At 37.9% G+C, this 27,329-nt stretch overlaps 1 protein-coding gene across 10 annotated transcripts in view; it reads left to right on the forward strand.

Annotated features, from left to right (window-relative positions):
* Nucleotides 1-4,602: 4,602 nt before the first annotated feature.
* Nucleotides 4,603-27,329, forward strand: part of LOC127522650 (guanine nucleotide exchange factor DBS-like) — a 67,348-nt gene continuing 44,621 nt past the window's right edge. For 2 of the 10 annotated variants that reach the window (XM_051912811.1, XM_051912813.1), the window contains exons 1-11: nt 4,603-6,654; nt 16,002-16,116; nt 16,306-16,396; nt 17,431-17,550; nt 19,831-19,947; nt 20,031-20,180; nt 20,466-20,590; nt 23,969-24,083; nt 24,214-24,333; nt 24,713-24,904; nt 25,575-25,766. In XM_051912811.1, coding sequence (XP_051768771.1) covers nt 6,579-6,654; nt 16,002-16,116; nt 16,306-16,396; nt 17,431-17,550; nt 19,831-19,947; nt 20,031-20,180; nt 20,466-20,590; nt 23,969-24,083; nt 24,214-24,333; nt 24,713-24,904; nt 25,575-25,766 — 1,413 coding nt within the window. In that variant the 5' untranslated portion in view covers nt 4,603-6,578. The remainder of the gene's footprint in view (nt 6,655-16,001; nt 16,117-16,305; nt 16,397-17,430; nt 17,551-19,830; nt 19,948-20,030; nt 20,181-20,465; nt 20,591-23,968; nt 24,084-24,213; nt 24,334-24,712; nt 24,905-25,574; nt 25,767-27,329) is intronic. The other 8 variants (XM_051912814.1, XM_051912818.1, XM_051912815.1 and 5 more) reach the window with 5 other exon arrangements.

Raw genomic sequence — 27,329 nt, forward strand, 5'->3', positions numbered from 1 at the left:
TCTGGAAACATTTTTTAGACTAACTCTTATCATGAGTGGTATATGGCACACATATGCGATTAGTTCCTTAAAGACGACCAAACTCCTTCAAGAGCCTCTTTAAAGCATGCCAGCATAATCAAACGCACCTGTCCAGAATGGGTCAGCAGACATAGCTTTACACAGCCCACATTTGAACATCCTAGTCAACACACATATTTGTGGATGTGGGTCTTTTGTGGATAGTAGTTGTTTTTACAGTTCTAAATAGGGCAGTTGGCTTACCAGAGCTGTTTTCTTTATTCATTTCAATACAAAATGATTCTGAATATGCCTCCAAACACATTCCCACTTTATAATGGCCTCTTTGTTGTATTTGTTTTGCTTTGTGGAATGGAGGTCTTGATTGCTTCAGGTGACAGGGTCAATGATATTAATAATTTTAAGGGAGTTTTTGTTGTTCTGGGCAGATACAGGATGTTGTCTGACATTCTGATTTGTATCCATGTGTGGCGGCTTCCTTTTCCGTGGGGATGTTGATCAAGATTTAGAGAGTGTATGATGGAATTCTTTGCCCATTTTGGAAAAGGGATTGTACTTGTCACCCTCTTTTTCTGAATGTCCACTTTTGTGTATACTTCAAACAACTCACATTGTGCCTTTATTTCACAAGTTCACACTTAAAATAATCAGATTGATTAAAAGCGTGCGTATATGGTGTGCTGTCCGAGGAGAGTGCTCTGAGCTCGGTATTTTGGCCCGAACCCAGAGTACTCCCCCCGTATTTCTGGTTAGGAAAGTAACCAGGCGAGTGTGAGGAGACTGGGGGATAGGTGGAGGGATGCTGAAAACTGAAAACTGTCCAGGAACATAGGTGAGTCGACTGCGTGTATATATATTAATATATAAATATAATCTATATAATAGCTGGCCTCCACTCATGCTGATTGGGCAGACATGTTGATTGCTTATTGATTGCTGACTGTTGATTGGACCAGATCATTTGAAACGTGTTCCTCACAACCTTTGTTAATAAAACATAATTAAAGCAATAGTTATAAATAAACTGATACAGAGTAAATGAGAGTAAGTAAATAAATGACAGAAATTTCATTTTTTGGGTGAACAGTCTTTTTAAAACATAAAAATACCAAATTCTATTGAATGAGAATTACTATATTACCCTCTACTTAAACCATCAATATGAGGCTTAAGGCCCGTTCACGCCAAGAACAATAACTATAAAGATAAATATAATGATAACTAATATATATAAGCATCCACACCAATGCAAGATAACATTCTGTTTACTGCCGTGATGTCGCCTGTCACTTTAAATGCTCTAGCTAGCCTCTTTATAAGCAGGATGGATTGTGATTGGCCTCTCAGTGTTTCCTTTGAAAGTGATTCCAATATATCTTTCCTCTGTGCCATTATTGTAATAGTTGTTGTGCAGACTCTATTCTTCTAAATTTTGAATGATTTTTAAAACTATATATTATTGTTATTATTATAGTCAGGGTGCTATTTGCCAGGGGGGATGGAGGGGATGGATGGATCTCTCCCTCCCCCCCCAATATTTTAAAAAATGGATTTAAATATTCCTTTGTTGAAGTGTTCATATATTGTTTCATTAAAGTACATAATTATTCTATAATTTGTTACTTTAAACAGCTGCACGAAATACCCACTGTGGTTTCGGGATTTATTTTCATGAATAATAAAAAAGTTTCAAAAACATCCCCCCCCCCACGCCCCCTGCTTTTATCACAAATCGCACACCTGATTTTTAATTATCAACCTGGTTTGAACGGGCCTCTATCCGAGCTTATTTGCTTTCTAATAAACGCCTACAGTAATGTGAGTTATGTGTGTGGGTTGATGTGTGAGTGTTGGGAGCACTGGGACTTCTTCCCCTACTTTCAGTGATTTTTTAGGGGAAATATGATAGATTGTGGGTCTTGCCTGCCATAAAATATAGAGATCACATTTGTGAACAGCAGAGCTTTTGATAAAGCTTTACTGCAACCATTGACCTTCTTGTCAACATTATTAAGCTCACAGGGCTTTGATTTTATGATGATTTTATTTTGGGTGCTTCAGATCAATCGTTCAGCCTTGTCTTGAAGTTTTTTCTCATACAGCAGCACCTAATTTATAGGGATCAGAGGGAGCCGAGCGGGACAATGGACTGGATGTCCTGTGGCGCCCTGAAATGTCTGAAATGGGATTCAGACAGGCTGTGAAGTGAAGCTATTGTGTTGATTCTGTTATAGTTACTCAATGTGTCGTGGAAAATATGTACAACGAAACCTAGTAGAAATTTCTCATGGTGTGCACTATAGGTGCTGATGTTCAGAGCCATTCTGAGACCCCCTACGGCCCAGGATCGAGTTCCAAACTGGATTTGTTTAATGATATATGCAGCATTGACCACAGTTTGACTGCAACCCTTGATGCATTGACCTCAAGTGAAACCATGAATGTGTTACTGAAAGAGGAAGGCACCTCTGAGAGCTGATTTGTGGTTTCTCTTCCAGCAGCTGAAGATTGGTTTCATTACAGTTTGTCTTTGGTCAACACTAAGGGGTTTTCTATCCGGTGTGGATTATATAAACACTGGCAATGTTAATTTAACACTAACAGTGGAGGTTTTACTGTGTGATGGCCCTGAAGCAAGAGTATTAATGTGTTGCGTGTTTTTCTGATAGTGAACAGATTAAACAATAAGCATCATGCCATTTATCAACAATCGGGCTTGTTGGCTGTCTGCTTTTTCCCCTCACCGTCTTATTCCTGCTGTACGACCTTTTTTTAAATCCCTCTCTCCAGACTCCTCTCCTGTTTTGCCCCTCAGCTAATTTTGGTCACTGTGTTCCCCACTGCATGAACCCTCATTGCATGTGAATGCAATCACTGTTGAATCAAGTGTGTGAGCTTAGCAATTGCTAATCGTAAGTGAGTTTAACATATTGATTCTGACATCCTGACCCAGGGTGATGTTGGGACAGAAGCAAGCATTGTCTGGTGTGGACGGCACAGGTGATTGACACTTGATCATTTGACTGTGAACTCCTGCTGATGGGCTGAGTGATTAACGAGCTCTGTAATTACCCTGCCAGATTGGATGAAGTAACTATTATCATCCCTTGGTAACTAAATACTCTTAACAGGACCCAATGCAAACAGGCATGAACAATTATCATGATGTACCCTGTTGAAGACTTTACGTTAATTTGGGTGTGTCCTGCTCTTTGGTGTGTCCTGCTCTCAATGAGATGTAGGCTTAGTTCTCCATTGAACACTGCTGTTTTGTAAACTGGTGCACAATGGAAAGGAAGGCGCAGAAGGCATACAATGCCTGAGCCGAAAACACTAATGTTGGGGAAATGCTTCGTCTACGTACATAAACATAGTTGTTCTCTCAGGCTGTTCATGTTCAGTCCAGCTGACTCCAAAGCATGTGACTTTTTTAAGTTTTGCTGCATGGAATACATCTTATTCAAAACTTCCCTTTCATCGGTACACCTCTTCCCCCCAACTAGATGCTCGCTGGAGAATTTCTGCTAGAAGCTGGTACAATTCTCTCAGTTCTCCATGGAGGAAAGTCTTTTAAGACTGAGAGAGTCATGTGGTTGGAAAAGTGAGTGGAGACATACAGAGTTTTCCCAAAAATATCGTCCTCCCTCCACTGGTTAGGGCATCATGACTAAGGAGATGTAACAGATGGCAGAAAGCTTTGGATGAAGTGGTTTAGAAACTGGATCTGAGATCCAATGCCAATTCAAATCACAATGATCAAACAAACTAAAGCAGTCTTAAGTAAGAGACTCATTTCCCTTCAATTTGTTGACATCCTGAGTAAAGATTCTCTCTGTATTTAAACCAAGGCCAGTGTATTTAAAGCACCTCACATCATGTTCACTGTCCTTGGGTTATTGTGATCAATACTAATACTATTCTGAATCTGCTCTATGAAATGTGATCTTATTTGGTCAAGCTTAGTGAATATAAGATTCACTGCTTGTTAGCAAACTCATCCTCCATTTTTGCAATCACATTAAAATTTCTCTTTGAGAAACTCACCAGTTTGTAAAACTTTTCCTTATGCTCCTAAATTTGCATGATGCAGCTCTACAAAACTTTCTGAAATGTGCCAATCCATCAAATACAGCTGTTTTAAAACCATTCAGTACTTTTTTTGTTTGTGAAGAGTGGAAGACTCTCGTCTTCCATTGGTTGTCAAACAGATAGCCCCACCCCAAAACCTGCTCTTGTCTGGCTAGTCAGGGTGTTCAAACAAACAGAACAATGTTTTGATAGTGGCACAGTGTTTACACTCTTTAGAGGAGTCAATCTGGAACAGGAGAAAGTATTTTTAAATGGCCCTTTAAATGAAGACGAGTATTTGGTCTGGCTTGGGGTTTGTTTTTCACAGCACAATCCTGCTTCCCAGACTTGTGTGGGTCAGAGTGGGATTTGTGGTCTGCTTTGACAATTAGCCAGTTCCACTGAACACAGAAGGCAGTGGGACCATGAGTCTGCGTGTGTTTTATTTGCACATGCTTAAGCCTGCAACTAACAGCAGTTTTTTTGTGCTCTGTGGGGTTTAATCTCTTGGCATGTTGACCATCATCTGCCCTGCTACAGAAAACCTGCTTCTGTTGCTCATAACGAGTTTAGTGCTACTATATGCTGTTAAAACAATGATGTTGAAATTCTGTTAGATCGCTATTTTTAAGGCCAATGACTTTTTACCCTTATCCTAGGTACCACCAAAAGTCCAGAGTTTTGTAACCTTAAAGAGTGTGATGGATTGTAGGGCGATAGAAGATCAGTTAAATACACAGGAGCTGAATCATTTAGGGCCTTATAGGGTAGTAGCAGTACTTTGTAATCGATACGGGACTTAATAGGTAACCAATGTAGAGATGATAAAATTGGTGTTATCGTATAATATTTTCTTGACCTGGTAAGAACTCTGGCAGCTGAATTTTGGACTAACTGTAGCTTGTTTGTTGAGGATGCAGGACAACCATCTAGTAATGCATTGCAGTAATCCAGTCATAAATGCATGAACTAGCTTTTCTGCTTCAGATAACATGTTCCATAGCTAAAGTGATGTTTCTGAGGTGGAAGAAGGCTGTTTTTGTAATATGTGAAATATGATTTTCGAAAGACAAGTTGCTGTGTAGTGTCTAATTTAACACTCAGGTCTTTAACTGTAGAGGATGAAGTAACAGTTCATCCTTCTAAATGCACATTGTATTCTAAGAGATTCTGTATATAGGTTTTTGGCCCAATTAGTACTACCTTAGTCTTACCTGAATTTAATAGAAGAAAATTACTGGTCATCCAGTATTTTATATCTTTAACACACTCTGTCAACTTGGATAATTTAGAGATTTCATCTGGTCGTGAGTATCATCGGCATAACAGTGGAAACTAATTCCGTGTTTTCTAATAATATTACCAAAGGCAGCATGTATATTGAAAATAGCAGAGGGCCTAACACTGACCCTTGCGGTACTCCATAATTTACTGACGTTAACTTGGATAATCACCCCTATAAATAAACAAAATGGTAACTGATAGGTATGATCTAAACCACCTTAATGCCTGTCCCTGATTTTTGAACAAAAACAAGTAAATCTCTTGTACACTTGTATTATCAACCTTTTGCATTATGAATGTGTAAATTTTTTTATTTTGCTAATGTTATAAAATATATTTGTTGCATTTGTGCAAAAAACGTTTCAATGTTTTTTCTGTCATGGGTGTGGTCCTGTATGATCCGGTCACTGTGACTTTCCTTTGGGGAAGTCTTTGGCTTCGTATTGTAATTCATGTACATGTCAATGGTTGCGACTCCACAGCCAGATGATAACATCTGGTTTTCACATGCTCCTTGACGCACATTGTTCTTCCTGTAGAACACACTCCAGAAGGATGTATGAGCACTTAAAAAAACACACTTGAAACATTGTCATTTCTATCAGTTAAGGTTGTTCTGCGGTTTACGGCACTCTGCCTGTCAAACATTTTGACTAGTGGTTTCAGGATATTAATTTCAATTCATTGGCTCAAGACTTCCTAACATCAACGCATCCCGAATGCATCCCAAAATTTCAGTAGTCACTCATCGTTTGTAGCCTACAGCAAGTTTCCTCACAAGACCTAACAGGGTCTGATAAAGAGAAGTCAATGTTAATGCAGTCTTTTGTGTACATGTACAGAGGAGCTTTTGTTCGTCTACAGACTTCATTGGGATTTAGGGTGACCCTCAGCAGATCGGTAGAGAATAGTAGTGCTCGAGTGCTCCTTTGTAAAGCCAAAGGCATAAAAGAATGGCTTGTTTGAAGGAGCGCTTTCCTGATGAACGGATACAAACCAGAGGCTGTGTTGATGTCTAAAGGTCGTCTCTAAGGAAGCAGCTGTACAGGGGAAACTCCTTCCCGAGCAGACACTCACTCTGAAGGGTTGAGCTACTGATGCACTCTGTGACACTGTATCTTACGGTTATCCTGAATATGGTTTTTGCAGAATTGCTGTGATTTTAATGCCCCTGTACTTTCTTCTCTTTCCTCACAGATGAGATTATGCAGCAGGAGATCAGGCCATTACTGGCTGTCGACATAATTGAACAACTTCACAGGCAATTTGCTCTTCTTTCAGGTGAGATATGAATGTCTATTTGCTTTTTAGGTTGGAATAAAAAGGCTTTTTTTTTTTTGTTTGTTTGTTTTCAAAAGCAATGCACTTCCCTACTCACTAGCCGTTGGTGATGTTTTGTTTTTGACCCTTTCTCAAACGTGGGTCAGGTTTCAGTGGTGGCGGTTAATTGATGCTAATGCTCACAAATCACATCATGTCAGTACAATTCCCAGCCCTCCATTTCCTCAGATGCTCATTAATGCATAAAACCAGAGAAAACAGACTTCTGCAGTCTCATTTTCCCATGATGAATAGAGAAATATCCAAGGGGTAATTGGTGATAGTTAATGAATTGAGAAAATTTACCAGCCATAAATATTTGTTGCTGGCCATGATGTTTTCCTTCATTAATGTCAAATAGCAGAAATCATTATTTCACTCAACATGAGACTGTCTCAGTCACTGAGTGAAATGAAATCTATCACAAAAACATGACTTTGTTTGTAATACCAATACCATGCACAATTTATCAATTCCATATTGATTATCTATATTGGTATTGGTTGATATTGGATATTTAAAGCTACAATATGTAGATTTTCGCCACTAGAGGTCGCCTATTCAAAACAAAGGTGTAGCTTGATGACGCCGAGTTTGAGCGCGGAATCTTGAGAGATGTCGTCTTCACCTCACAGCCGGTGGAAAAGAATCGGGATGGAACTCGGGCAGAAATCATGTTCATGGATGAGATTATTAATGTTACAGTAGTATGAAGCAGAGCAGGGCCGAGTGTTGTGAGAGCGCAATGAGGCTGCTGGAGCGATTGCTAATGAGAGATGAACGCGACACACGTCTCGAGAGCAGCAGAACTTTTATTATGCCACAATCGCCGCTTCCGCTTCTTCCGGTCAAGCATATGAGGTAACACAGCGCTGTTTATCATATTAGATACATTTGAGTGTGTTGAAAATGATGTTATAACGTTACTCTGTGCATTCGCTCGGTGGCTGTTGTGAGACACTTGTTGCACACTGCAGTAAGCTAGATTGATATTAGAATATCATATTAATAAATGCTGGATGGCTTGTGTTGATAAATGGCATGCAATTAATTTTAAAATGTATTGTATGATGGACAAAATGCTGTATTACTTAGCTACTTGACAAAATAGTGTTTTTCACTGAGCCATGGTACTCTCAGAAAATCAAGAAAACTAGATTTAAACAATAAGACTAAACGTGTTGAGCTATATAACAATAATTCGTTTTCTGTCTATAAATGTAACCAAACAGTTGTTCCCTTGTCTAATAAAACATGTAATATATTAAAGCATCTTTGGTGTTTCCATGGTTTCTACAAATTAAACCGGAAGCCGAGGGTAACACGGATATAACGGCATTGACAGGCGACTCCCGGACACGTCCCGGAGCCTTGGTTAAAATCACAATTTTCTCACAATTTATAAATAGTTGGAAACATTTGGGATATTGTAAGTACTCAACTGAACAAAATATATAACACTGGCCTAGTGGTTTTTGGATATTTTACTGAAAAAATCTTACATATTGTGCCTTTAATTGTGCATGCTTATTTCCACAATTTTTAAAATTAGATTTATCTTTGCTGTTAACTAATGTTCAATTAACGTTGATCTTTAAAAGCTTTTTAGATAAGTTAATGGCAAAGTTACAGTAAATGAAAATTTCAAAATTAATATCCATTCTACATGTTGTACAATTAATGCCTAATTCACCTGGTTAATTAATTTTTTTTAGTGTTTCATGTTTTATTTATATTTAGAAGGATGTTTGTATGCTTAATAATAAAAATATAGATTTAAAATGTTAATTTCTGCCGGTGAGGTTGTACTATAATTTTTTTAATACGTTTTTATTTATGTTAATTTACACAAAATGGTATAGCATTTTAATATTGGCCATTTATTGGATATCAGGCATAACCTGAAAATAACGAAAAATGTAATATTGCTGCATCCCTATAATACATTATAATACTGTAATACCATTACAGATCAACTAATATAATCATTATATGTAAAAGTGTTTAAATGACAAACTACATTTGCTTATATGTATTCGAGAATCTGAATATTAGATATTTCATGATATTGTTAGCAAATTTGTGAATATTTTGAATAAAAAGGATAAATGAGATAAAACTGATACATCAGTCATACAGCTCTACTGTGGCAAGCTTGACGAGTTTACCAGCTAATGCCTTTAACCACTAGGCTACGCCACCATCCTGCTTAATGTCACAGATGAAAATGGAACAATTAGGCAACCGCCAGATATGTAAACAGCTGGTGACAGATGTCTGCAACACATATAGAATGTATTTGACTCTACTTTTAATTAAAATGCAAAATGATTAATATTAACTAATAAAACAGCAGTGTTTACCACTTTCAGCACACAGCAAGCTCTCTCAAAACAGGGTGGAAAAACTTACACGCTGAACTGATGTAAGTGGGAGGGACATCGTAACTACAGACTCGCTGCTCCTTGGAGAGCTTTTTCATTCCTTCCCACCCCAGTCAGATCTCCTGAGGCCTGGCCTGCCTCCCTGTCTCCTCATCTGCCAAGAAGCCTGCACCAGCCATCAAAACTGCACCGGTTACGTAATGTTAAAAACAATCCCAGCATACTTTGTGCAATCTATTTAGCTGACTCCTCTTGTCTTGAGTGCTGCTTTCCGCTGAAAAGCATGTTGTCGTCCATTAGGCCTCTGTGAATCACAGGGGACGATCAGAAATTTAATAGAATAGACTTCAAATGTGTCTCATTCACTAGTAGTCTGAATTGAAGCATGAAACAAGAGCCTGTCTGTGCAAGTGAAACAAGCCGGAAAGACACACAGAAGTGTATACAGTATATACACACACAGATGATCCAAAACATTATGACCACCTACCTAATATGCTGTTGGTCCTCCTTGTGCTGCCAAAAACAGCGCCAACCCACTGAGGCAAGGTGTGCTGTTGGATCTGATGCCAAGATGTTAGGAGCACATCCAAAAAGTCCTGTAGGATGTGAGGTGGAGCCGCCGTGTCTCGAACTTGTGCAGCATGTTCCACAGATGCTCAATTGGATTGAGGTCTGGGGAATTTGGAGGCCAGGGCAACACCTTGAACACTTCATCATGTTCATCAAACTATTCCTCAACAATGTGTACAGTGTGGCAGGGGTGCATTATCCTGCTGAAAGAGGCCACTTCCACCAGGAAACTCCACTGTCATGAAGGGGTGTACCTGGTCTGCAACAATGTTTAGGTAGGTGGCACGTGTCAAATGTACGTCCACATGAATGGCCAGACCCAGGGTTTCCCAGCAGAACACTGACCAGAGCATCACACTCCCTCCATCGGCTTGTCGTCCCCCCACAGTGCATCCTGGTACCATCACTTTCCCAAGTAAACAGCACACACGTACGCGGCCGTCCACGTGTTTTAAAAGTAAACAGGACTCATCGGACCAGGCGACCTTCTTCCACTGCTCCAAGGTCCAGTTCATACGTTTACATACCAATTTCGACGATGGACAGGGTCAACATAGCCAGGGGTGGATCTAGAAAATTATTTATAGGGTGGCATGAGGTCTATGAGGGGTGGCAGCACCAAAGCAAGCACCCATGCATAGTTTTTGGAGATTCAATTGTGTTCACAAATATTGCATTACCACAAAATAATCATCTATACAGTTTAAAATTAAAAATAAATAACAAGATTTCAATATCCATCATTGCACCAAGTCAAGACACTATATGAAAAACATCAACAGATTATTATTTTGAGCTTGTATCACTAAAGGAGATGAGCAGTTTTATTTATATTTCATAGGCTACTTCGATGGTATAAATCATGTTTTAGTGCAAGTTAAAGAGCAACAAAAACTTTTGAATTTCCACAGTTTTGCAAACAATTTTTGAGTTTCTGTTATTAAAGGATTAGTTCACTTTCAAATGAAAATTAGCCCAAGCTTTACTCACTCTCAATCCATCCTAGGTGTATATGACTTTCTTCCTTCTGATGAATACAATCGGAGATATTTTAATATCCTGACGCATCCGAGCTTTATAATGGCAGTGAACAGGGGTCACGAGTATGAGCTGAAGAAAGTGCTTCCATATTCATATACCGCCTTCCGTATTCAACGTACGAAGAAAGTGTAAAACTCTTGCAGTTCAAAAGCTTACGCTACGCCTTCCCTAATCAACTTACGGAAACTTGAATACGGAAGGCTGTCTGGCGGAAGCTAGATATTTTTACTTCATAACTTGTTAAAATATGGGTATTTTTTTTTACACAAACGCATCGCTTTGCTTCAGAAGGCCTTTATTAACCCCCCGGAGCCTTGTGGAGTACGTTTATGATGGATGGAAGCACTTTCTTCAGCTCATACTCGTGACCCCTGTTCACTGCATTATAAAGCTTGGATGCGTCAGGATATTTATTAATATAACTCCGACTGTGTTCATCAGAAAGAAGAAACACCTAGGATGGCTTGAGGGTGAGTAAAGCTTGGGATAATTTTCATTTGAAAGTGAACTAATCCTTCAACAGCCACTGCTTAATAGTCCCATTAAAATTGATGTCAAAAATATCAACGGAAACATAGTTATTTCTAACCTAATTAAGGTGTGGAAACAAATTAAGGTACATTTGAATGTTCCAGATATATATCTGGATACTCCTATTTGTAATAATCATGCTTTTCTTCCGGGGTTGCATGACAAACTCTTTTTTCAGTGAAAACATATGGGTATTGTAACAATTCAGGATCTTTATAGGGAAGGTACTTTTTGTTCTTTTGAACATCTAAAACAATATTATGCTCTTGTTTCGGCACATTTTTTCCGTTATTTGCAAGTTAGAGACTTTGTTAGAAAGTATATTCCAGACTTTGAATTCCATTTTGGAGAGAATTGTCATAGTACACCCTGGTATGAGTGGTAATGTATCAAACTTTTACAAATTACTGCTAGAAAAAGTGAACAACAACACTCAGAAAATAAAACATGATTGGGAAAAGGAAATGGGTTTTGAATGGTGCCCCGCTATTAGAACTATTCTATACAGTTGTAACGCAGTGTTACAACGAACCCTATCTGCACAACTGGAATTTAAACCTGGTTAGTGTCTTCTGATATTTAGTTAAGCATTAAAGAACTATCTAAACTGCTAAACAACAGATAGGAGATTAAAATAATATCAGATTTGTCTAATTTTAAATAAAAACAAAAAATATACATGAAAAATTAGCGCAAGTAAGAAATTTACTTTTGCTATTGTTAAATATATGTTCAGTGATATCTTCCAAAGATTTTTGAATTTTGGCGCAATTTTTTTCTATATATATTGTCAGTATTTCTTCATGCTAGCGTGTGTGGAAGTATTTAAACCATGTGTGTTACAACTAACCCCGCGTTAGTTTGTGCCCCGTGCTCCCCTATATATATATATATATATATATATATATATACATACATACATACAGTTGCAAGAAAAAGTATGTGAACCCCTTGTAGAATCTGAGAAAATGTGAATAATTTTAACAAAATAAGAGATCATACAAAATGCATGTTATTTTTTATTTAGTACTGTCCCGAGTATGATATTTTACATAAAAGATGTTTACATAAAGTCCACAAGACAAAAAAAATAGCTGAATTTATTAAAATAACCACATTCAAAAGTTTGTGAACCACTGATTCTTAATACTGTGTGTGGTTACCTGGATGATCTATGACTGTTTTTTTGTTTTGTGATGGTTGTTCATGAGTCCCTTGTTTGTCCTGAGCAGTTAAACTGAGCTGTTCTTCAGAAAAATCCTCCAGGTCCTGCAGATTCTTCAATTTGAACCCTTTCCAGCAGTAACTGTATGTTTTTGAGATCCATCTTTTCACACTGAGGACAACTGAGGGACTCAAACATAACTATTAAAAAAGGTTCAAACATTCACTGACGCTCCAGAAGGAAACACAATGAACAGGATAGAGATGTCCCAATTTGTCTTATTTTGTTTAGATATCATTGTTTTTCATTTAGTACTGCCCTTCGGAAGCAACAAAAGATACTTGCATGTTTCCCGGAAGAAAAATTAAGTACAATTTACCTTGATATTCGAATTTAAAAAATGTTCACCCCCCGGCTCTTAATGCATTGTGTTTCCTTCTGAAGCATCAGTGAATGTTTGAACCTTTTTTAATAGTTGTGTTTGAGTCCCTCAGTTGTCCTCAGTGTGAAAAGATGAATCTCAAAATCATAAAGTCACTGCTGGAAATGGTTCAAATACACAAAAAATGCTTGAAAACTGAAGAATTTTCGGAATTTCCAGGAAATGACACACAGTATTAAGAACCAATGGTTCACAAACTTATGAATGGGGTTATTTTAATAAATTCAGCTATTTTTTTTGTCTTGTAAACTTTATGTAAACATCTTTTATGTAAAATATCTTATTCAGGACAGTACTAAATAAAAAATAACATGCATTTTGTACACTGTAAAAAATAAATGTGATTTTAACAGTAAAATATTGTAAAAACGCTACGGAAAAAAATTGTAAATAGGTTAACAGTAAGTTCCAGTACTATATACAGGGAAAAACTGTAAAAGCTCTTACCAGACATTTTATGTAATTTTCACAGTAAAATGCTGTAAATTTTAAAAAAGAACAAATCAATGTATAATTTACAGTCAAAAACTGTAAACTGATATTCCCACAATTCCCTGTGTGACACTCCACATTTGAATGTATTTTGTTTAAAAAAATCATGTTTCTTAATAGTTTTTGTTATCAGTTATGTACATTAGGGTTTTATGTTACATCTTCTGTTGTTTAATGAATGTTTATTGCATTATGTAAGTGTTGTGGGTTACCATGATGGTGTTTTGCGTTTGCGTGAATGACTCTTTGCACCCTCTTTACATTAGTATATACTTCAGCCAGTGGAAAAGCTATTTGTGATGAACTCTGATTCTTCATGTGGCTTTCTCTTTTATCACCTGCATTATTATGGTGGTTGTCAGTATATGTTAAAGGTACAAAACAGATTTTAGTAGTAGTGTGCATTGTTGAGTTTACTTGTTTACATTCAAATTGTCTTGTTTGTAAATTACAGTGTTATACTGTAAAATTGACAGTTTGTTCTGTAAATGTGTTTACAGTTTTTCTGTATTTTTTACAAAATTATTCTGGCAACCACAGCTGCCAAAATTATTTTGTAAAAACTACGGAATATTTTTTACAGTGTGGCCAAAAGTGATGTCTGTAGAAAATGTTTTAAAGATCTTGTAAGTATATATGTCTAACTGACAAAGTCAAACTGTTAAACCACAAACTAGGTCAATGTAAGATGGAGGCTGTGGCGGATGTGGGCTGAGGGATATGTGTGCTTTGTAAATATAAATGTAAAAGAAACAGGCACTACTTTTAAAACATCACCTATACATCATCCGAGTGAGAAGTTGTGGCATCTAAAGTCTAAAAATGGATGAACATGTGACCTCTGAGTGGATCTGCCTCATTACTGCAAACAAACACATCTTTCTCCAGAATTCCCCTCAAGAATGAACACAATGCACTAGAAGAATCCCTGTTAAATAAGGCAATTACATATTCACACTGACATGGACAGTGGAGAATATTTTGCTAAAATTATTTTAATTATTTAAAAATTATATTATAATCTCTTATCAGAGTAATTCTGGAGATACGTCAGGCTTTGTGATCCTATAGCAGGGGTCTTTAATGTTTGATCTCACTTTTTTTTTGTAAAAATATGACAATATATGTTAAAAGTAACAAAATATTTTCCCCCTCACTTTAGATTTTCTCCAAATAGACAGAAAACATCATACAATTACAGAAACCCCTGATTGATAACATATATGTGCTTATAATTCTTATAAAAAGGATTAGTTAAATAATGTCATTTATTACTCACCCTCATGTCGTTTTACACCCGTAAGACCTTCGTTCATCTTTGGAACACAAATTAAGATATTTTTGATAAAATCCAATGGCTAAGTGAGGCCTCTATTGCCAGCAATGTCAATGAACCACTCAAGATCCAGAAAGGTACTAAAGACATATTTAAACAGTTCATGTTTTCATGAGTACAGTGGTTCAACCTTAATATTTTAAAGCGATCAGTGGTTCGGAGCACCAAAGTCACGTGATTTCAGTAAACGAGGCTTCGTTTACACGATCCAAACCACCGATTCAAAACAAAAAATTCGTAATACTTCAAAGCAGTGTTTTGAAATCGGCCATCACTAGATATTGTTGAATAAAGTCGTTATTTTGTTATTATTTTCATTTTTTTTCCCATTTGACATTATTTTCATTTTTAGGTGAACTAACCCTTTAAAGGTGCAGTAAGTGATTTCTGAGAAATGGTGCCGATGTTTGAAATCACCAAAAAACACGCCCACACCCAAAAGGATCACACCCCCATCCTGTTAGCTCCGCCACCAAATTCACGAACACGCCATGCAACACAGGCGCCTCCCCCATCATGAGAAAAATGGCAAAATATTAATCAAAACATAAATATTTCATTGTTCCTTACATATTAAATTATTAAGTAAAATTAAAATGTAACACGCAAGTATATGACTCAAATGTACTTCAATAATAATTAATTTAATGGTTTTGCAGTGTAAGCAGCATATGTAAATATATGCAAGCATGAAAATGTATCAATTTTATGTTATAAGTTACAAGATTCGTAACCAGTTTAATTTTATTCGGGTCTTTTTTAGTCTGATTTGTTAACAAGCTAACAAACATTTTTAAAACAGTATGTAGTCAGATAATAATTTATGGGTGTGTCAGAACTCAATAGAAATCTCTGATTCCACTCCGATTCCACTGTCGCCCCCTTGTGGAGTTGAGGTTCTTATTTTCTGAAAATCAAATGAATATATTAATCAAAAATGTAAATATATGAAGTCAAATGTAGAATGGTGTGATGAATACTTAAGAATTATTTTGAGGATAATGCCAGATGTATGTCCCATGAATGAATTAAACAGAAATGAAAGAAGTATATTTGAAAGCTAGTGTGAGAAAAAAATGTAGGTCATGGTTTGAATCTCTTCACACCTGATTTCTACAGCATGCATCTTCACACAATGCACATACTAGTTTCTGTTTAAATGTGAGAAAAAAAAAAAAAAGACTTGGTATGTAAACTCACACCTTAGGGCTCATCGAGATGCTCAAACAAATGTTGTTTGAAAAGACAAATGTTTTTAAAGTACCACCGAGTGCCATTTAATGTTAAACCTTCTTTTTCTCATGTTTAATAACTATGAATTAACTAGGCGCTAATTATTTGCAGGAGGAAGAGGAAAAGATGGATCTCCTATCATCACCTTCCCAGAGTTCTCAGGTTTTAATGAGGTGACAGACGAAGATTTCGTTAATGTTGTCACATACCTGACCAGCATACCAAGGTAAAACCTCATTTATCTTTTATCTTTAGGTTTATTGTGATAAAAAGTCACACTGAGAATGTTTTTCAAAATGTGTAGTGAAACCAACTGTAAATAGAGGCAAATTGCAATACTTTGAAATGTTTGATTTCTGTCTAATGGTTGTGGTTCCAATGCCCGACTAGTCTGTATCTGTTCTTCATCCTTCAGCATGGATGCTGCTAGCATCGGCTTCATCATCATCCTGGACCGCAGGAAGGACAAATGGAACTCAGCAATCACTTCTCTGGCACGGATAGCGGTTTGTACAGGCTCTTGCTGAAGCCTTCAAGTTAGAACAGCTCTTCAACATGATGTTTACAGATCTCAGTGCAGTTCAGAGCAAAAAGAACAAGATGTACAGTATACAGGCCTATCATTTAAAAACACGCTAAAGGTTTAAAGGGTTAGTTCACCCAAAAATAAAAATTCTGTCATTTATTACTCACCCTCGTGCCGTTTTACACCCGTAAGACCTTCGTTGATCTTCGGAACACAAATTAAGATATTTTTGTTTAAATCCGATGGCTCCGTGAGGCCTACATAGGGAGCAATGACACATCATGATTCGGATCGCGTGTCAAACCGCCAAACTGCTGAAATCACGTGACTTTGGCGCTCCGAAATGCGGATTCGACACGCTGATTCATAACGCTCCGAAGCTTCCTGAAGCAGTGTTTTGAAATCGGCCATCACTAAATAAGTCGTTATTTATTTATTTATTTTTTTTTTGCCGCACCAAAAATATTCTCGTCGCTTTATAATATTAATATTGAACCACTGTACTCATATGAACTGATTTAAATATGTTTTTAGTACCTTTATGGATCCTGAGAGAGGAAATGTCATTGCTCCCTATGTAGGCCTCACAAGCCATCGGATTTAAACAAAAATATCTCAATTTGCGTTCTGAAGATTAACGAAGGCCTTACGGGTGTAAAACGGCATGAGGGTGAGTAATAAATGACAGAATTTTCATTTTTGGGTGAACTAACCCTTTAAATAACAAGTCAACATTTCATCAGCACTTCCTCGAATATGTATTTTTGTTTTACCCTGATTTACTAGTATTCACTGGTAAGCCTATTATGAGTGTTTATATTTTGGACCAAGCAGGATGGTTTTCGCTGAAAATTGTGTAAATTGTGTCTTAAATTTTATAAATTAAATTGAAAATGTTTGACGTGTTCATGTGGTTTCACAAGGTATAGTTAATGCCACAGCATTTTTAGCAAAAGGAAATGAGTCAAACTTTTATTTTTACTTACATGTTTCATTTCCTTTCATGATTAAAAGGGCTCCTTCCCAGGAAATCTGCAGCTTGTTCTGGTTCTCAAACCTTCACGCCTCCTCCAGAGGGCCATTGCTGATGTCAGTATGCGGTTACATAGGGATGATTTCAAATTGAAGGTACCGGTAAGCATGCTTCTGTCTGTCTGGACCCTCAGCATGCCCGTTCATTCGCCATATAACGCGCATGGCTCCTCTGGAGTGTTTGTAACCATGATCACTCATCCACTAAATTATTAACACAGCTGGACACCCTGTTGTTTTATGCATGTCTGAAAGGGTGTTAACCTACAGATTGTGTGCAGAATGTCTATCACTGGTGTAACAGCTCTTTAGCGGGTGTACAGTGTACAAAACATACAGCGAGAAACAAGTACTGCATTGTGCATTGAGGATATGCTTTCTCGCTGCTTGTCGTTGAAGCCGTGGCAATGTGTGAATTCAGTAAATGCCACTCACCCACAACCATATAATCTTGTGTGTGAGATTTTAATCTGCATGCAAATTCCTGTGACGTTGAGGAAATTTGCACTGTACATTTCACATGTCATCTGCAGATTCATTAGACAGTTCATTCATCATTTACAGAAATATTTCAGATTTAGGTCCAGTTCTGAAATGCTTATTTTCTTCTAAAAAGCAAAAATCTGGGTTACAGTAAGGTATTTACAAGATCGCGTCTGTTTGCAGTGCCAATAGCGACAGTTGAATATTTTCTTAATTTTAATTTTAAATACACACTATTTCAAGCTGATATGTGATTTGTTAAAAGGCGGAATCAAACTCGGGTTGGTCCGTCGTGTCAAAAGCTAATGCCATTTCCATACCACTGATTCCATTGTCAGCAGGATTTCTTTTGTCTGGCTCAATCAGACAGTGGTGGGTGGAGTTAGTGTAAATAACCTCTGCCAACAAGGTGGGCTATTTGCACTTGGTGTAAATAGACACTCCGTATTTTACAACTGACGTGAATAGGGTTGGTTCATATGTAAGCAATAAGGTACAACAGGCTGTGCTGTATCGTGAATAAGTCACGGCTGAAGGGTGTTGTTAGGCACGACGCGAAGCGGAGTGTCTGCAACCCCTTCAGCCATGACTTATTCATGATACAGCACTAGCCTCGAGTATCTTATTGCTTTTATAAAACGGTTACCACACAATACAAATATTAAAGCCAGAAATATGTATCAATGCAACTTTCATGAAGTAAACTTTTTCTAAAAGCCATCCTTCCGCCAGAAAAAATAGTCCCTGACCGTGAACAGCAACAGAAGTTACATTTTCACACCATTAGATGGCGGCAAAGACTGTCTTTATGAGTGTGTCAGTCAGTAGCGAAAACTTTTACATTGAAAAGACTGAATTGTTTTGAAAATGGAACAAGACGCAACTGACAAATGCTGTGACTAGCTCTGTCAGTCACGGAAAACCCCTTAACTGTTAAAAGGACAAGATAATACATCAGACATTTAAACAGATTTTTTATTATGAACATAGGACTGACCTGAAGGAAAATGCTAAATCTGAATGCAGGTAATAAACTCGCTCACTCGATCTCTTTCTCACGATATTCTTTACATAATACAGTAAGCTTCAATGAACAATATCAATTGAGAACAAACAGTTTACATTGCTAAGAGTGGTTGCTAAGGGTGTTGCGTACTGATACACAGAACCGTTGGGTGAAGCGGTCATAGCCGTGTTTTATCGTGAATAAAAAACAGATATTGACCAATCAGAATCAAGAACAGGAACTAATCATTTTATAATAGTTAAAATAAAAAATAAAAATATGGGTATTTTATATGAGTGATTTAAATGTGATGACATGGTTTTAGTGTGAAAAATTGCTTATTAAGATTTTTTTGTGTGAAGTTATATCCAATTTTACTGCTTTGTTGCCATAATAATGTAACACCATAAACTCTTAAATCCAAGAATGACTGTAAAAATGATGTAAACAGTTTTACAGCTCAAATAATACACATTTTAACAGAAGAATAAAATTATAAGCCTCACAGTTATGCTTTTAAACCTCTAAAAACTGTCCCCAAAACTTCAGAGGCAGAATTTTCTTTTACCCTTCCCCCACAGCTGTTTTTCACCATATATGTTCTGTAAAATGTTTGCACACACATGCATACCGGCAGCCAACCACAGGTTCTGAAAATATTAGTTCCTGTGAAAATGGTTTGAGGTTGTGGCAGTATACCAACTCTGCTCAACATAACTGACTGTTAACAACAGCAACTTTTGTCTTTAAAGTATTGTAGAAGAAAAAATAGTTTCTGTTCCCCAAAAGTTACAAAAAAGTCACTTTCATATATATATATATATATGTGTGTGTGTGTGTATGTTGTGTGTGTGTATATATATATATGTTTGTTCTTTTCTTTTATCTTGTAGATAGTTATGCTAAATTCCCTGTCAGACTTGCACGGCTACATTGACAAAGGCCAGCTGACCTGTGACCTGGGGGGAACCCTGGACTATTGCCACAGTCAATGGATTCACCATCGCACAGTGAGAAGTTGTTTTTTAATAAATAAAGCCTTAATTAACTTATTTAATTAAGTTTTATTTTTAAATGAAATGTTGTGTCCTAGGCCGTTGAGAACTTTGCGTTAACAGTGAAGAGCACAGCACAGATGCTGCAGCAGTTTGGAATTGACCTGGCAGAAACTGAACTTCCCAATGATGTGCAGTGCACTAAAGATTTGCTTATCACACACACCGAAAAACACGATAAGCTCAAGGTAGCCATTCACATTTATGGAACAGTGGTTCATGTTGTTCTAATGTTGTCATATGATTTGTTTAATCCATGTTGTTATAATTCTGTCCTTTATTTTATTGCTTGTATCTGTGAGATCGGTCCATTATCTTTTATCGGTTCATTGACTTTCAGTGAACAGTTTCTGACATAATGGAGCAGCAAAACATCATCTGTATTTATCTTGATTTACCTGTATTTTGCCTGTATTTTGCATATATACAGGTTCATTCAGTATTCATATGCCACATTCCTTCTTTCTGTACAGGATGAGCTAAAATTGGCCGTAAAACAAGGAAATACCCTGCTGTCCTGTATCAAAGACCAGGCCAGCAAAACCGAGAGCCGCATTTTGAACCCAGATGAGGTAGAGAACCAAACAACTGTTGAAAGGTGTGTAAAAAGATTTTGCCACACACAAAATGTTACAGCATTAATGATGATAGCTGAATCAGAATTATGATGTAACACATTTCTGGGCTGCTACGTGACATTCCTACTTGACAGCAAAACAGAATGTTCACTTTGTAAGGGATTTTAACCATCAGAAATGCAAATAGAGATATGGATGACGTCAGCCAAAAAGGAAAGTTCCAGAACATTCTGATGAAAGATCATGAGCATTTTTAACTTGCACCATGAATTATTCACAGTATAACCAAGAACATTAAAGGGTTAGTTCACCAAAAAATGAGAATTCTGTCATTAATTACTCACCCTCATATCGTTCCAAACCCGTATGACCTTCGTTCATCTTTGGAACACAATATTAAGATATTTTTGATGAAATCCAAGAGCTGTCTGACTCCTCCATAGACTGCAATTTAACCACCACTTTCAAGTTCCAGAAAGGTACTAAAGACATCATTAAAATAGTCCACGTGACTGCAGTGGTTCAACTTTAATGTTATGAAGCGACGAGAATACCTTTTGTGCACAAAAACTAAACAAAAATAACGACTTTATTCAACAACATCTTTTCTCTGTCATTCTCCTACGCTTTTTACGTCCAGCGCTTCCAGGTTCTACGTCAGAATGCCGACTCGTTATTGGCCGCCGCTGTTCACGTGAGCAGTACGACACATTCGACTAATGACTCAGCGTTCTGACGTAGAACCTGGAAGCGCTGAACGTAAACAGCGTATGAGAATGACACAGAATAGAAGATTTCAACAATGTCTTTAGTCCCTTTCTGGACCTTGAAAGTGGTGGTTAAATGGCTGTCTATTGAGGAATCAAAAATCTTAATTTGTGTTCCGAAGATGGACGAAGGTCTTACGGGTGTGGAATGAGATGAGGGTGAATAATTAATGACAGAATTTTCATTTTTTGGGTGAACTAACCCTTTAAAGTAAAAATAATGTTGATTTTTATATATATATATATATATATATATATATATATATATATACAGTATCTCACAGAAGTGAGTACACCCCTCACATTTTTGTAAATATTTTATATCTTTTCATGTGACAACACTGAACAAATAACACTTTGCTACAATGTAAAGTAGTGAGTGTACAGCTTGTATAACAGTGTAAATTTGCTGTCCCCTCAAAATAACTCAACACACAGCCATTAATGTCTAAACCGCTGGCTACAAAAGTGAGTACACCACTAAGTGAAAATGTCCAAATTGGGCCCAATTAGCCATTTCTCTCCCCAGTGTCATGTGACTCGTTAGTGTTACAAGGTCTCAGGTGTGAATGGGGAGCAGGTGTGTTGAATTTGGTGTTATCGCTCTCACTTGCTGTGTTCGAAATCACCCCCTATACCCTCATTCACTATTCCCTACATTACTCCACTAATATAGTCCACTTGAAGGAGTGAATGAAACGAGTGAGTGAATTCGGACACTGAGTGCGCCGGAAGGGCTGCCGATTTCGCATAGTTTGTGCTACTGTTTAATAATCTTTTGAAATGTAGCAAACTGGCAGCTCCAGTAGTATTTAATATTTATGTTGAACTAGCATGTTTAAACCTTTTAAACGATTTAATGATTAATTAAAATATGATAATGCTGGACCAGCGCGGTTTGGAAAATGAATGGATGATTGATTCAGCTGCGGGCGCCATCTCCTGGCGAGACGCGTTAATTCATTCAGCGCGCGACTCTCACAGTGCATTATGGGTATTCTTTAGCCGTTGAGCGTGCATCGGTTGTACACTCGTTATTGCAGTGCATTGTGGGATTGAATGAGTGCACTCAACATCATCCACTATGGTTTCGGACACCACTACAAATGGCTGTCTCCTCAAATAGTGCCCTATTTAAGGGTATAGGGGGCGATTTCGGACACAGCCACTCTCTAATACTTGTCACTGGAAGTTCAACATGGCACCTCATGGCAAAGAACTCTCTGAGGATCTGAAAAAAAGAATTGTTGCTCTACATAAAGATGGCGTAGGCTATAAGAAGATTGCCAAGACCCTGAAACTGAGCTGCAGCACGGTGGCCAAGACCATACAGCGGTTTAACAGGACAGGTTCCACTCAGAACAGGCCTCGCCATGGTCGACCAAAGAAGTTGAGTGCACGTGCTCAGCGTCATATCCAGAGGTTATGTTTGGGAAATAGACGTATGAGTGCTGCCAGCATTGCTGCAGAGGTCGAAGGGGTGGGGGGTCAGCCTGTCAGTGCTCAGACCATACGCCGCACACTGCATCAAATTGGTCTGCATGGCTGTCGTCCCAGAAGGAAGCCTCTTCTAAAGATGATGCACAAGAAAGCCTGCAAACAGTTTGCTGAAGACAAGCAGACTAAGGACATGGATTACTGGAACCATGTCCTGTGGTCCGATGAGACCAAGATAAACTTATTTGGTTCAGATGGTATCAAGCGTGTGTGGAGTACAAAGACAAGTGTGTCTTGCCTACAGTCAAGCATGGTGGTGGGAGTGTCATGGTCTGGGGCTGCATGAGTGCTGCATGTCGGCACTGGGGAGCTATAGTTTATTGAGGGAACCACGAATGCCACCATGTACTGTGACATACTGAAGCAGAGCATGATCCTCTCCCTTTGGAGACTGGGCCGCAGGGCAGTATTCCAACATGATAACGACCCCAAACACACCTCTAAGATGACCACTGCCTTGCTAAAGAATGTCTCCAGACCTAAACCCTATTGAGCATCTGTGGGGCATCCTCAAACGGAAGGTTGAGGAGCGCAAGGTCTCTAACATCCTCCAGCTCCGTGATGTCGTCATGGAGGAGTGGAAGAGGACACCAGTGGCAACCTGTGAAGCTCTGGTGAACTCCATGCCCAAGAGGGTTAAGGCAGTGCTGGAAAATAATGGTGGCCACACAAAATATTGACACTTTGGGCCCAATTTGGACATTTTCACTTAGGGGTGCACTCACTTTTGTGGCCAGCAGTTTAGACATTAATGGCTGTGTGTTGAGTTATTTTGAGGGGGCAGCAAATTTACACTGTTATACAAGCTGTACACTCACTACTCTAAATTGTAGCAAAGTGTCATTTCTTCAGTGTTGTCACATGAAAAGATATTTACAAAAATGTGAGGGGTGTACTCACTTCTGTGAGATACTGTATATATGTGTGTGTATATATATATATATATATATATATATAGTGCCATTTCCTCCATTTTAGCTGCTCTATTAGCAGGTGTTGGACTTGTGTAGTTCTTGTTACAGTTCTGTTATTATTCTTTAAAGCCTAGTATCATCTAACCTTCCTCTGTGAAATCTAATTCACTCTAGTTCCTCTGAAATACTCACTGTAAAAGCATTTGTTTGTTTGTCTCAGGTTGTTAGCGCAGCTCGATGAGACGGAGAATGCGTTTGAACAGTTCTGGTCGAAGCATCACCTCAAATTAGAGCAGTGTTTACAGTTACGGCACTTTGAGCAGGACTTTAGAGAGGTACGGTGCAATGGATGTGCTCAAATGAAGTCTCTGTGAACTTAATAGGCAGCCATTATACCAAATATCACCTGTAGCGGTTGTCCAGTCAATCAAGTTGAAATTGGTCTGTTTTATCCATTGACATCAGGTGAAAGTTTCTCTGGACGGCCTGATGGAAGCCTTATTGGGGCTGTCCGACACCGGGGACTGTGTGGCTCGAGTCGATCACCTACTGGGGGATCTGAAAACCTTGGAGGACAAAGCTCAGGTCAAAATCTTTTGAATCTAAGACCAGACCTGATATGCAAAGCATCCCATTCAGTTCAACAGAATAGAGGGCTCAACAATTGTTTTTTGCTGGTTAAACCAGTAGTTTACATTTGTATTTTTTCCAATCACTGGCCCCACCACAAAGAAAGACAGAAAGACAGAAAGAAAGAAAGAAAGAAAGAAAGAAAGAAAGAACAAATAAATAAAATAGATAATACACACATAATACAATCTGTATTGTATAAAGCACTATATATGAAGGTGACTTGGCTTGACTACTGTAACAATACTGCAAGTCAAGTGGCAATAAAAGTCAAGATAGCACTGTACATTGTTTGTATTCTGTTAAGATTTATTGTGTTTACTGATCTCTACAGGAGTCCTTGGAGAAAGCTCAGCTTCACGCTCAGCATGGGGACCAGCTCATTCAAAGTAACCATTACGCCGTAGACTCCATCCGCCCAAAGTGTGTCGAACTGCGTCGGATCTGCGATGACTTCAGCAATGAGGCAAAAAAGAAACGTGACATTCTAACCAAATCACTTGAAATCCACAAAAGAATTGACGAGGTTTGTGAAACAACTCACATGTGGTCAAATTACTACAAAGGCACCTTAATATTGAGTTTTCAAATGGGATGATTGAGTCGAATGGGTGATTTTGAGAGATGACTGAGAAAACTTAAACTTAAATACATGGGGAGGGTAATGAAGGAAAAACAGAACAGGTGTGTAAATTAATTAGAAACTATGGAAACTAATAAGCACAGCGAACTCAGGGAAACCAGAACAGGGAAAACAGAACCAAAACACAATGAAACTGCATAGACATAGAACTACATGTTACAGAAATAATGAGTGCAAGATTGGTTGACCATTTGGCCAAAAATGATGTCTGGTATGTTTTGAAAAAATGTGAAACGTATACATTAGTTTTACACTCCAAGTACTTCACAACATGCAAAAAGTGTGAATAAAGTGCGAAGAAGCCAATTTTCCTAGGTCGGACATCACTTCTGGCCACTACTGTATGTTATAAAATTAATTTAAAAAAATATTTTTATTATAAAAAGTAATACAAAAAATAATATCAACATTATTACAGCAGAGCTATCTTTTTTCATTTCATGTTTTGGGGTTTAGTGGTTAAAATAAAACAAATTAGATAACCTGCACAGTTCACAGTTTTCTGTGATTAAATGGGGTCCATTAATGTGCATCTATGTTTGTATGTTGGCAGGTGATCCAGTGGTGTGAGAGTGGAGTGTATCTGTTGGCCTCTCAGGCTGTAGACAGATGCCAGACCCAGGAAGGTGCAGAAGCAGCACTGAAGGACATCGAGAGGTACATGAAAACAGCCAAAGATCAGCAGCTCAGTCATCTCAAAGACCTCAGCAACCAGTATGAGATCGCCCTCTCAGAGCTGGTCAAGGTACAAATCCAAAAGTTTGTTTGTTTGTGTATATAAATATATATATATATATATATATATATATATAACATAAATCATATTATCATCATAACAACTTGATTGATGTCCTGTTGCTATAATGACGGCAGCAGCAGCACTTATGCCTTGACTCTCATTATTCAATGACTGACCTAAAAGTAGTACTAAAAAATATTAAACATTTTCTTATATATTAAATAATGTTCCTTCAGTGTTTCAAGCCTAAGGGCCACATTTACTAACAGCTTGCACCAGCGCAAACCCCCTTTGGCATTAAAAAACTACTGTCTGGATTTAATAAAGACACGCAGTGGAAAATTGGAGCTGAAAAGATGTGGACTGAGTTGTTTTTGCGGCTGACCTTATTGCATATGCATTTGTAGGAGTTTCCCTTTCAGACACTAAATTTATGGGAGGAAAGTATTTAAATGAATCACGCAACGCGATTTACTAATGTTTGCGCTAGTCAATTTACTGGTATTTGCGCCATTATTTAACGCCCCAAAAAAGCATGTCTTAATCCATTTTGTGACATAGATGCAGTTGTTGTGGAGTTTGGGTTCCTTGCCGCTGTCGCCTCTGGCTTGCTTAGTTGGGGACACTTGACTTGACATTTGATATTCAACAGTGCTTTGATCTGCCTGCATTGACACTATTCTTTAAGAGCTGCTGTGCAGCCAAACAATGTACCAGTTATCAATGTAAAGCTGCTTTGACACAATCTACATTGTAAAAAGCGCTATATAAATAAAGGTGACTTGACTTGACTTGACTTGACTTGACTGTGTAATGCTCAGAGAAATTGCAGACACCCCAAGAACTACACCTCAGACTCTACAGGCTTCAGTTAACATGTTAAATGATAAAGTTCAAGACAGAACAATTAGAAAAAGACCAGACAATATGGCGAGTTTAGAAAGGTTTCCAGGAGGAAGCCTCTTATCGCTAAAAAAAAAAAAAAAATGGCAGCACAGCTTAGGCTTGCAAAGTTGCTTCTGAACAAACCATAAAACTTCTAGAACAATGCCTTTTGGACAGATGAGACCAAAGTGGATATGTTTGGCCATAATGCACAGTGCCAAGTTTGGGTGAAAACAGAGCATATCAGCACAAACACCTCATAGCAAAAGTCAAGCATGCTGGTGGAGGGGTGATGATTTTGGCCTTGTTTTGTAGCCACAGGACCTGGGCACCTCACAGTCATTGAGTTGACCATGAACTCCTCTGTATTCCAAAGTATTCTAGAGTCAAATGTGAGGCCATCCGTCTGACAGCTAAAGCTTGGTCAAAATTGGGTCATGCAACAGGACAATGATCCAAAGATCACAAGCAAATCTACAGCAGAATGACTGAAAAAGTAAAGAATCAATGTGTTGCAATGGCCCAGTGAAGTCCAAACCTCAACTCGACTGAAATTCTGTGGTGAGAACTATGCATAAATAAATGCCCACAAACCTCAATAAACTGAAGCAACATTGTAAAGAAGAGTAGGCCAAAATTACTCCAGAACGATGTGAGAGACTGATAAAGTCATGCAGAAAATGA

The sequence above is a fragment of the Ctenopharyngodon idella genome, chromosome 11 (genome assembly GCF_019924925.1).
Source record: "Ctenopharyngodon idella isolate HZGC_01 chromosome 11, HZGC01, whole genome shotgun sequence".
In the NCBI taxonomy this organism is placed as follows: domain Eukaryota; kingdom Metazoa; phylum Chordata; class Actinopteri; order Cypriniformes; family Xenocyprididae; genus Ctenopharyngodon; species Ctenopharyngodon idella.